The sequence below is a fragment of the Montipora capricornis genome, chromosome 1 (genome assembly GCF_036669925.1).
Source record: "Montipora capricornis isolate CH-2021 chromosome 1, ASM3666992v2, whole genome shotgun sequence".
Classification (NCBI taxonomy): Eukaryota; Metazoa; Cnidaria; class Anthozoa; order Scleractinia; family Acroporidae; genus Montipora; species Montipora capricornis.
Window position 1 is genome coordinate 50211384 of NC_090883.1, and position 12343 is coordinate 50223726.

The following is a 12343-nucleotide window of genomic DNA, read 5'->3' on the forward strand; positions in this document are numbered from 1 at the left end:
TGATAATGACCCATTTATATGAACTTGAAATTAACTTTACGGATTGGAAAAAAAAAAGCTATTTGTTCATACCTGTAACTTTCCATACTTTCATTTTAAAATGCTGTTATGAACCCCTGTTATATCTAAATTTAAATGTCGTCACGTGCATGAGCGTTATGTCCTGATAAAACAATCCATCCTCGTTCGTATTCTTTATATAAAGAATACTAATGAGGCATAGCTTGTTTTGCTGGTATGCTAATATTCTCCTCTGAAAATTTAAACCATTTTTCAGAGTCAACTGAGAGGGACACGCTTTTTGTGGAATGTATTTTTTTAAGTCGTTCTAAAAAAATTAGCAGCGTGGTTTTATCGGGTCTTAATACACTCGGCTTTGCCTCGTCTTTTTAACCCTAATGAAAGACTGATGCTCGTTTTTTAAACATTGCTGAGGCCCGTTTCATACGGGTTTCAAACGTCCAACATCTAATCTAAATGTGCAAAAACAAGAGATTTTTTCTCACTTGCATTACATTCGGCACATGTAAAGTTCGACGTTTGAAACGGGCCTAAAGCTTTTCTTCCGTTAACAGGAGCTATATGTAGGTGTTCGGAAGCAATCCCCAAAATGGTTAACTCTGCATCAAAAGAGTTAGGTTGTTCAAAATAAGGACGCTCTGAGAAAATAAAGATACATTTATTCATTTTCCTTTCGTCGTTCAGGCTCTTTCTAAAAATTATTACAAAATTATCTGCAATCAATTAGTATTGAAGGAGACACGGCCTCCAACTTGAAACCAACGACAAAACACATAAATTCTAATTACCCTGAATCAAAGAACTGGCCGCGGATTTGTTCATAGTGTATAGAAATTTTCCGCATACTCGCTTAGAATGAGATTCCATCTAAAGTAAAGTATATTGAAAAAATTTCCATGCCAGGTTCTATTTCATATTGAAATATTATTTTCCTGAAAATTCTTCTATCTGCTTCTGCTTTCTTCATTGCAAGTGTTCACATGCAAGACGCAAATCTGATCAGATTTCAATCTCATGAATCAGGAATCGTCTGATTCAGATTTGCATTTCATGTAAACCTTGCATTGAACAAGGCAGAAGGTTCTGCCGAAACATGTCTGCAGCACTGAAAATCGTTATTTCACATTCAAAAGTTATTGTGTCTCCTGCTCTCTATACCTATTTTCGATGAATTATTTTTTTTTTTAAATATATACAACCTTAAAGTGGCTTGCTGACGTTTTCCGAAGAAAAAGATCAATATTTTCAATTCTGTGAAACAAAAGCAACAGGATACCTCTTCTGATATGATAGTCACTGCAATTGATGTAAAATGTAATAAATATAGTGACTGAGCTGCTGGAGGGGGGACTGAAAACTAGACATTTCAAATGTTCTTTTTCTCAAAACGTAGCCGCAGACCAGGGTTAAAATTTTAAGAATAAGTAAACAATACAAAGGAGAAACCGTCAACATTAAAAAAAAAAAGAAAAAAAACATCTATCAGACATTTTTCAGTTATTATCAAAATAATAAAATCGAATTTTTTGCCATATGCGAAAAAAATGGCTTATAGATTTAACTATTTATTTCTATACATGATTATTTCTCTCGATATGGAAATCCTGAACTTTTAAGGTGAGTTTGTACGGCTAGTCTTTGAGAAAAAGGCTCTATGAAATGTTTGACTTCCAGACCCCCCTGCCGGAGCTCAGTCACTATATTTAGCATTTTTCCCTGGTTTGCATTTATTTGTTCGGTAAAATTACATTTTACATCAATTGCAGTGGCACTTCAGGAAAGACATCCCGATGCTTTAATTTCACAGATTTCAAAATCTTGATCTTTTTTTTCGGAAAACTTCAGTAAGCCACCTTATTTAACTCTACTGTTCCCCTTTAGCAAACGTCTCCTTTTTCTTGCGTTCGCTGGACTGACGAGTACGAGAAAAGAGACTTCTGACGTCTACGGTCTTCAACGGCACTGGTCAAAACGCATGCCCCTTGATGTGCTTGCTGCCTGTGACATGAACCCATTGTGCCTCGCCCATTCTTTTACAGTAATTCCACTGTGAGCCCATACTCCATGTGAAGTATGACGAGAAGATTCGGTCGCTAAGTATTCGCCGCGCATGATCAACACAGTGAGTTTCGATTCATTGCAGAAGTCCCTTTTCCCACACTCGTCAGCCCAGAAAACGCAAAAAAGAGACATCTGCTAGGAGGGAAGGTTGCTCATCTAATTGCGTCTAAAATTTACGCTTTGTGAGATTTTCATCAAAATTATTTTGAACCAGGAAAGCTGATAAAATAAAAAAATTACAGAGATTTCTTCCTCTCAACCAAAAATTCATAGCCAGCATTGAAATGACAAAAGATTGATGTGGAAAACTTATTTTCGTGATGTTCTGTGAATTGGTTCTATTTGCATGTCCTTTTACTGCAATGCGTATTTTCTTAGCTTTAAAATGATGTATTGCTTTCTCCAAAACTTTGAATACTTTTTTGACCAAAAAAAAATTATATGTATATATGTATATATAGGTAGATATACCTTGTCACCTTGAAAGAAAATTTCCCGGGAGGCCCACGCCTTAACCACGTAAATCACCTCTTCGATGGCTGTGTTGCTAGCATGGTTGTCCTGGTGGTGTAGTGGTGATCACACCCGACTGGTAATGGGGGGACGTGGGCTCAAATCCCGCTCAGGGCAAATTTTCTTTCAAACATTTATTCAGTTAAAAATATGATTATTTGGGGTGTGCATTGTCAGGGTTTCTCTCATACACTTTCTCTCTCTCTCTCTCTATATATATATATAATTTCTTTTTTTGCGTAGAACGTATTAAAATTGCCTGATGAGTGTGGTACTTGTACCATACGAAACAGTTCTATAGCATTAAACGATGGCTACTCGTGAAACCTAAACTTGTGTAAAGTCATATATATATATATATATATATATATATATATATATATATATATTTATATATATATATGTGGAGGTCGAGTCAACCTTGGCGTAAAGTGCTCAATGCTGTGGTAGCAGAGCTAAGTATACATAAATTGAAAGATTAAAGAGGACTCATCGATTCTCTGTTACTCTGAGTTTTGCGCCTAAGCGCTCGTCTGTCTGACGTGCGCTTAGGCGCGAAACTCAGAGTAACAGAGAATCGATGCGTCCTCTTTAATCTTTCAATTTATGTATATATATATATATATATATGTATATATGTATATATCTATATATATATATATATATATATACATATCTCTTTTAGGGGGTTGGCGGTTTATGTCTGGTTAATATTCCGGTTAATTTAAGGGAATAAAGAGGGCTGTTGGGTTCGTAGCAAGTTGTGTAGTGTTGATTTTTTTGAGTGTTAGGCTATTGCTCTCACATGAACATACAAGCATCATTTTTGTACTTGTGTGGTTAAAGAAGAACAAGTCTTCCTCATTTATTCTGACAGCTGACAAAAGAAACGGAAAGACCATGCCATTATCATTGCACGAGCGGCCTTGCGAAGGCTGTAAATAAAAAAAAAAGAAAAAGAATTGCAGTCAGATTGAAGATCTCAATTTACATCTCAACAAGAACTCTTTGTGGAGCAGGGATACCAAACCCGCTTATCAGGGTGTTTATCCGAGTGTTTAGGACCGCTCTCCATTCAACATATTTCCGCTGTAATTTGTGCCAAATGTTACGGGTTGTTTTTCAGCAAGCCGTTCTCTAGCTACTGCGCGTTTTGTTATTAGGGAGCTTAAAGCACGAGACGTTTTGTCAACAAGGACGGCGACTGGAAGTGATTTTACAAAGAAAGTGACGTCACACGTCACAGACATCAAGTCACAAACCTCAAAGCTGGCTATTTGGCGTCTGTGGCGAAAAACAAAAACTCGAGAAGAAAAATTCATCTTAGGTGCAATAACTCTGTTTTTGTTTTGATGCTGGACAATCAACTTTCTAATTTCTATTATTTATGAAAGAAACTCTTCTTTGTCAAGGTCTATTTATATTGTATGTGGCGACGCGTGGGATCTGAAGAGGAAATCGAAGCGTCCTAAAAACCCATCAAATCACTCAGGACAACGCAGAAAATAGTAGGTGAGTGAACTTTATTTATCTGGCTGTCCATAAAATGAATTTTCGAAAAGAAACATCGCGATTTGAAGTTTTTATGGAACATTTTCCTCGATCAGTTGAATCGGCCGTTACAACCATATCAAAATAACGTGAAGTCACGCGCTTTTGCATCCTTAGGGTTCTCTGCCTGTGGTTCTACCCCGTGATGAAAAACAGCGCTGCAGGCGGCGAGACTCATCTTGCCAAAAAACCTAGAGTAAGTCTGTTTTGAAAAATATTTGTTTTCCTTGATATATCCTTTTGTACGTGCTTCTGTTTGTTTTCTATGGTCTTAAATTTTAATGCGCTGGCAACGCTAGGACAACGTTTTCAAAACGACCATGTTAAATTTTGAAAAAAATTAATGACCGTCAAATTTAATTTCTTTTTTGAAACCCTTCATTTTTATTTGTCATTTGCTTTCCTTCACAGAAATGTACCAAAATGGATTGGACAAATCAGCTAACACTGGCAGATCTAAACTTTGCTTTACATTCAGAATCATTTCAGGATTGTCGATCGTAACTGGATTAAGAATTTCTAGATGTGTTCTCTTCCAATAAAACAATAAGTTCATCCTCTGAAATCAATCATTAATCGTAGCTCTAAAAAAGCATATCCCATATCTTTCTTAAAGAAGTTTTGACTCAGTATTAGCAGACAAAGAATCAAACCTGCCCTACGATTAAGCAGCGATGCCGTAAAATTACTGACGCGACGTGCTTAATACAAACAAGTCAAGTCACAGACGCCGGTCTCGACCCAGTCTCACGTCGGCTGATTGGCGTCCGCGTTGACCAAAACGTGTCGTGCTTAAGCTCCCTATTAGCGGAGCTCCACGCGCCGAAGGCTCGCGCGCGACGCACCATGGTTAAGAAAATATGGTAAGCCATCGATGCGGGAAATTGTGGTTTTAGCTACTACGTAACCATGCGACCGTCCGTCTGTCCGTACGTCCAAGTCTCCATGTATGCTAAATGTGACAAGTATCACGTGACCATATCGCGGGCCCAACTTTAGAGCTCGGAGTAGAATGGCCGCCTCATTGAAGGGCTATTTGTGGTTCGTTTGTGCAAACATAATTGCTGTTTATAGAAAGTTCAAAGTGATTTTTATCTGAAACCCTCTTCTAAAGGATGGTCAAAGATATGAGAGAAACAATTTCACGCAATTTTAGAACGGCAGCTGGAAAATAACAGGGGTATTGAGATAAGTGATTTAGATAAACATTTGGGGTTCGAGTAATTATTTTGAGCTCATGTTTTTTTCTTTAATTTTACGAACTACTTCGTGGCCGCCTTTTTCACGGCGAAAATCGCACTAGATCGTCAAATTAACTTCGAAACTTCATATTTTAGACTTAAATTGGGTTTTAAAAAAGTTTTGAACTGTCTATTCATAAATTTTTTTGCCCATCGAAGTCTCAAGCGTAATAAATTACACAACACACAGTCCCCTCTTTTTTGTCGGAATGGACAAATCACAAGAGTCGACACATAATTAAAAAAAAAAAATTCTAAAAAAAATTCACGGATTTTTCTTTTTTTTTTAGCCAAATTTGGTGGAAATATTGGTGAACTAGATTTTAAAAACTTCTTTTCAACTTTTTGTATCAGAACAATATTTTTGGCAATTTTTGTACTTAGGGTTATTACTCTGAAAAGTCTTTGGGTTTTACGCTGAATTTCTCTTTTTTTGCTGAAAGGCTATTTTATTACCTATAAAATGAGATATTCTAAGCCAAATTCCTACAATTAAATAATTCCAGAAACGTTAATTACTTTCATAGGTTTTTGAGGACCCATGTTCAACTTTTTAAACCGACGCAAATGAGATAAATAACCCGGGAGCTCCACTTTTAGGCTTGGCTAAATCTATATGTTAAATCATGTTTGCATCAATAAAGGGAGATTCACTCAAGTTTGTTGTGATCTCGTGACAAAGGAAACAACAATTTCGTCATAGTACAGCAAAAGTTTGATGCGACCAAACGAGTGAAGGCAAAGCGCCCGAGGATGTAACATGTGTTAGCTTGCATAAAACGTTTGGAAAGAGAATAAAGAGTTTGGCGCCTTGTCCTTATAGTCTTTAAAAAACTGAGGATTTGATGTTGCTTTTTAAAGATTTACTACAAAGAAAAGTATCTCAATAAAATAAGTGCGCAGGTTTTGCCTTCAGTTTTTTTCTTTCCAGAAGTTTCCGTCGCCGAAACCGCTGTCCTTTCCTTAACTAACAAGTACTTTAATATGCCAAGAGAAAAGCTAGGAATATTTTGAGGGGGGTGAATTGAAAGAATCGAAGTATATACCCTGACAAAATTCCAGATAGTTTAGGTTGCCATTTTGACTTTGTTCATGTTTTGCATTAATGTTCACGTCAGGTAAACAGTGTCTTTTCCAGAAGAAATAAAACTACAAGAAAAAGCAGATAAACAGCCACCCTATTCACTCCCCTCCCCCCTCCAACTCCAAAAAAAAAATTCTCCTTAACACAATATGGAAATTATGGCAATGGACGTTCACAAGAGGCTCCACACCATGCCTCTCAACTCCTGCTTTTGAGCATTCTTCCTTTCTCAACAGTTTTCTTATCAAACTCTTTGACTCACTTTCATGCTCACTCAAGTGTGTTCTCATGTCGTGATTCGTCTCGAAAGGGACTGTCTCAAATAGTTTATGCAACCGTTCCGTTCGTTTGTTTGTTCGTTCACTCATCGGTCTGAACTCAGGAAACAACTGCCTTTACTCACCTGGAAAATCACTTGTTTCGAGTCGCTGACATTCAGAATATACTTGTTGTAGGATTGAATGCACGCTGAATCGTCGTCTAGGGTAAAAACTAAGAGAAAAATAATCATAATTTACCGACAGTTTCATTATCAGACTCAGTTAGGGAACAGAAAACAGTCAGAGAACAGGGATGGCGCTGTGTTACAATCATTCGCCTACCAACAATGTGGCACGGGTTCGGTTCCCAGACTTGGTGTCACATAAAAGGTTGATTTTGTTGATTCTTACAATGGCCCAGGATGGGCCTTTATGCTTGAAGGAGGCAGAGCCCGAAGTAAATTTGTATTTAGAAACCTTTTCTGTGTGCCCTGGTGTTGTCTCGTGATTCCATGAATTGGAATTTACAATTCACATTTCTACGCAGCACACAAAACTCCATGAATCAGGTTTCTTACTTTCGACAGTGGTATCCTTGCCATTGCCATCGCCATCGCAAGTTGCGTTGCAGATATTATTTTCGCCGTTAGAATCGCATTGAATTCGGATCATTCTGTTGACCGGGTTCTCACATCCTTCTCTTTTGAGGGACATTAGTCCATTCCAACCAGGCAGTTTTTTAGCTGTTGTTCGCTGGATGGCTTTAGGACTGACTGCTGGATAACCCAATGATACCATGACAATCATCTAAATATGCAATAGAGATGATAATCAATTAATTAATACTTAATTTTACTTAACTAATCAATCAGCTCCGTTCTTCCTTCCTTCATTCATTCATTCATTTATTCATTCATTCGTGCTTTCATTTATTCACAAGGAGACAAATGTTATAAAGTAAAAAGTTATTATGAATTTCTTGTTTCTCTCTTCAACGCTTCGCTCGTTGAACCGCTCATTGCTTCCCAAAGCAGTTTAATTTAAAAAATGGACTGTCCGTCAGCTGGAAGACCTTTCCGGATCTCTTTAACGATATCTACATAATGCAGATGAATAGTAAAACAAAGTTAAAACTTACTTAGCATGTTACAATTTACAACTGCAGGCTCATCCTTTCCGACCAGATTCACTTAATTCTCATTTCAAAATGGATTAAAATTTCACAATTCGTTCAGACTGACGTAAGTCCTGCAGTGAGTGGGTAATTACTTCATAAACAAAGATCTAATTGAATGTCGAAATTGTGCATTGATCCAAAATTCAAAGTTAACAGTCCAAAGAAAGTTCTAGGAGGACATGCTAAAAGAGGTTCAGGAGCGGATTTCTCAACCACTTGGTTCTTCACCGAGTCTAACGACCTTTCTACAGGATGCCTTGTGTGGGACGACAGCACTCTCACGTACCAAATAAAATTAGCTCGCCTCAGCATAAAAAAGGAGTTTAAGGGCGGAAAATGAAGCGTGCTGCGGCTATTAGTCCCGTTGATTTACTGGTGTTAATGGTACTTACTGCATAAAACAAGATAAATTCCATCAAGGCGTAATTATCGTTTGAATCGCAGTGCAGTGATTACTTTGAAAGATCAAGTGCATTGTATTTGGCTTCAGAAAAAAAGGTCTTTATTTATACAAAAACGATACAATTGGAAACTCTAGTTGAGCTGCAAAGTGTAATGATTCAAGAATTTATTTCACCCAAACTCGGATCAAAATATTTTTGAGATGACTAAGGCCTCCGCCATGATTAAGTGATTTGAAAATAGTAAACGCAGATGATACCCCAGCATTAGTTCTTCCTGAGAGAGTAAGTGAGTGACAGACCGGAAAGGACTCCTCGTGTGGTTTTGGCGGTCGCCTTGCATGATAGCCTTACATTTAGATTTTCGATCTAACAAGCGTATCCTTTGGAGATTTACCTCTTTTGTACGATATTATTGGAGGTTTCAAATAAATAGTTTCCGGCAAAGGCTGATTTTGTATTAGGCTCCATTGTTCCATCAGTGTCTGTTTGAGGTTGCTCACTGCTGGGTGGTACGTAGTTATAAACGATAAAATCCTCTGATTAGCCCTTTTCTTTTGTGTTAAAGCGGATGGTCTAGCAGCAAAGTTAACCCCTGAAAGAGACCTTTCTATGACTGTTTTAAGATAGGCGTTGTTTGAATTTCATAAGGCTCTCCTCAAATGTTGTTTTTGAAGAGTTAGTTCTCAGCAGTCTCATTGTTTCGCCTTTAATGAAACCATTTTTAACGCCGGGTGGATGGCATGAGTTGAAATGTGTATATTGAAAGGTTTCAGTAGGTTTGTAGTGAGTTTTGATGTCCAAAATGGGTTCATTTTTTAATCTTTCTCCTTTGAACACCTCTGTGTCGAGGTAGGGAATCTCGTTCTCTGATATTTCGGCCGTGAATTTGATGGTGGGGTGGAATTTGTTAGCTTGTTCAATAAATTGATCCACGTCTTTTTTTATCACTGTCCCAGAGGGAGAAGATATCATCAATATATCGTCTCCATTCTTTTGGCTTTATTTCAATGTTGCATTGTTAAATCGTTCGGTCTTAAATTTTCGAAAGTAACGCAGTACCTGTTTGCCCATAAATTTACCATGTATTTCTGCAAACGTCACCTCGCGTTAACAATACAAGGGACTGTTGCAAGGACAAGTTTTAGGGTCACGTCTCCCTTAACGTTGAGGCCTGTCGAAAAAGCCAGTCCAAATTAATACGACATATGACGGAAGGACGGCTTGTATTTTGTGACCTTCTTATAATGTCAAGGAAAAAGCATGTGACAACTTGCAATCGAATATCCAGTATAGACCCCGGTCGTCACCGTTCAATGGAAAGGGAAGTCTTGACGTTCAAGGAATAATTGAATCAGACGTCATCGACAAAGAATGCTCGAGACTTAGTAATTGAAACCAAACATTGCTTTACGAAGTTCAAAGCATGTGACAATTTGCAATCGAATATCCTAGATCTGATTCCCAAGACCCCGGTCGTCACCGTTCAATGGAAAGGAAAGTCTTCAATTGACGTTCAAGGAATATTTGAGTTAGGCGTCATCGACAACTGAAGGACGCTCGAGACTTCAAGCCAAATTATGCTTAATTGAATTCAATGCCCTCTTGGTAGCAATTTAGTTCAGACTTCCACTTATTTCTTTTCAAACGTTCCTGAAGAAACACAAGTATACATTGATTTCCGAAATCCTATAAAACCCTAAACCGCTCCTGGCAACGGTTTTATGTAATTAGAGGGATCCAACTTACTTGTTTTATTTTCGACTCCATGTTCCTCGCGAAGTTTGGTCACTATTTCGTTTGAAGAAGTTGGTAAAGTGCTTCAAAAGATGTTGTTAAGGGATGTTTAAGATAAATATTTTTAAAACAAACATTATGATGAGAAGAATGAATCATAATGTCATTTTACTTCGAGCAATTTCCCGTTTCTTATCAGCAGTGTGCAGGCAGTGTTTCCCAACGTGTTTAGCGCTGTATAAAAGACTTATATTTTTTTCATATTTTTTTCCCGGCCCTTCCAACTATTATCAATAGCCTGTACTAACAACCTTGTGACGTTTAGTTTAAAAAAAAAATTCAGGGAAGTTTCTTTTTATTTTTAATCCTTCTTTCTTAAGGGAGTCATGGCTACACATATGGTTACTCCAACACCTCGTGTTTTAATCTAAAGTCGCAATTTAGCTTGAACAAGCTTACGGTCGCGGTCAATTCTGGGGTTTTTTCTACGCGATCACGACCTAGCCAGTCCTTTCCTAAAAGGTCCTGCTGGGCATTTCACGCAGGGGGATACTGCTCGGGTTGTAGATTCGACCAATACCATGTTTGTTTCAAGTGTGGCGCAAAGCACTCCGCAAGCCAGTGCTCCGCCACCAAACAACATCGTGCCACTTTGTCAAAAGACGGACCAGTCGTTACGAATTCTACACAGCAATCCGGCCACTTCCGTAAGGATAGACAGGCTTGATTTTCTTTTAACCGGATATTCCGGATACCCTGCATGCTGACTCCAAACATTTTGTAATTTGGGGTTTTTCTTTCGGTTTTCGTATTAGTTATGTGGGCGACCTTTGAATCTCGTAATCTAAAAAGCGCTTTCGAGAAACCACACATTGTTTTGGCAAAATTAAACAAATTAAACAAGGAACGTGAGGCCGGTCGTATCGCGGGCCCCTTCACTGTCCCACCTTTCCCAATCTTTCATTGTTCGCCTCAGGCATAAAAGGATCCTTCCGAAGTTCGGAATCATACCCTCACGTATCATACCCTCACGGTTCCTCTGCCAATGATTTTATTCCCGTTGATTGTTCTTCGGTCAGATATGCTTCCATAAACGAAGCAATTGCTTTTCTCAAACGGACAGGGGTTGGTTGTTTTTTGGCCAAAACGGATGTCAAATCGGCGTTTCGCATAATAACTATCCATCGTAATGAATAGAAATTGAGATATGAATTGGGAGAACTTGTATTATTATGATCGCTGTCTTCCCATGGGCTGCTCTTCTTCCTGTGCAATTTTTGAAGCTTTTAGTACGGCACTGGAGTGGCTGTCTTTGCATCGACTTGGCGCTTCAGGGGTTTTACATACTTTAGACGATTTTCTTTTTATTGCCGACAACGAAGAGAAATGCCAGGCCGAATTGAATAGTTTTCTCAATTTGTGCGAGTATCTCGGGGGTTCCTATAGCAGAGGAAACAAACCGTCGGCCCTCATACCGTTTTACAATTCGCGGGCAGTACCCTTGACTCGGTGAAGTAGGAAGCCAGATTGCCAGACGACAAATTTTCTATCTTTTCGGAAGGTTTGCTATTCCATTTTATTCTGTCCAAGATAAGCCTTATCCCGGTTTTGAGCGCCATTTTGACGGGTAGGCAAAGCGTAAATAATTTGTAGTGTTTATATGGGTATCCGATGTCAAATAATTTTCGTTAAACGCTAGTTCTGAAAAAAAGTATGAATTGAGAAATGAAGGTACAGGGCAAAAGGTTATACAGACCAAATGTTAGGCACTAACCTTTTACAGAAGATGCCCGGCAGCGTTTTCAATTTTTCCATATATTTGTCTGTAATTTTTTCCAGCGAAATTTCAATAACAATTACGGCCAAAAGTACGGAAAAATCGAAAACGCTACCACCCAGCTTTTAACGAAGGCTAGTCCCTAAAAGCTGGTCTGTATAATCCTTTACCCAGTACCTTCAGTTCGCGATTCATATTTTTTTTTTACAAGGACAAATTCGGCTCGGCCCAAGCCTAATTTTAGGTAATCGCTAGTTGTTGTCCCTGTTGTCCTTTTTGGCCCAGTGTTAGGCCTCATTCGAACTTGCAATCATTACTCCAAATGCTACTGAAGGACAACAACTAGCTATTACCTAAAGTTAGGCTTGGGCCGAGCCGAATTTGTCCTTGTGAATAATATCTCACATACCCACGGCCAGCTCCCGTTCTGGCCTTGTAGCTCAGTCGGTAGAGCAGTGGTGCTCTAATCCGAAGGTCGAGGGTTCAAATCCCACCCTGGTCAGAGTTTTTCTCTGTCCTT

The 12343-nt window shown here is 38.5% G+C and overlaps 1 protein-coding gene and 1 long non-coding RNA gene across 3 annotated transcripts; one reads left to right on the top strand and one right to left on the bottom strand.

Annotated features, from left to right (window-relative positions):
• Positions 1-3241: 3241 nt before the first annotated feature.
• Positions 3242-8360, bottom strand: LOC138047406 (uncharacterized). Its single transcript, XM_068894251.1, has 4 exons — positions 8301-8360; positions 7310-7538; positions 6875-6963; positions 3242-3530 (listed from the first exon to the last, which is right to left on the bottom strand). Exons 1-4 carry the CDS (start codon positions 8322-8324, stop codon positions 3315-3317), a joined length of 558 nt encoding a protein of 185 aa, XP_068750352.1. The 5' UTR covers positions 8325-8360; the 3' UTR covers positions 3242-3314.
• LOC138047473 (uncharacterized) lies at positions 3653-8343 on the top strand. 2 transcript variants are annotated; one of them, XR_011131844.1, is made up of 3 exons: positions 3653-4107; positions 4264-4342; positions 8085-8343. It is a non-coding gene; the product is annotated as an uncharacterized lncRNA (long non-coding RNA). The 2 variants fall into 2 exon arrangements; XR_011131845.1 differs by lacking the exon at positions 8085-8343 and adding an exon at positions 4558-4700.
• Positions 8361-12343: the final 3983 nt, after the last annotated feature.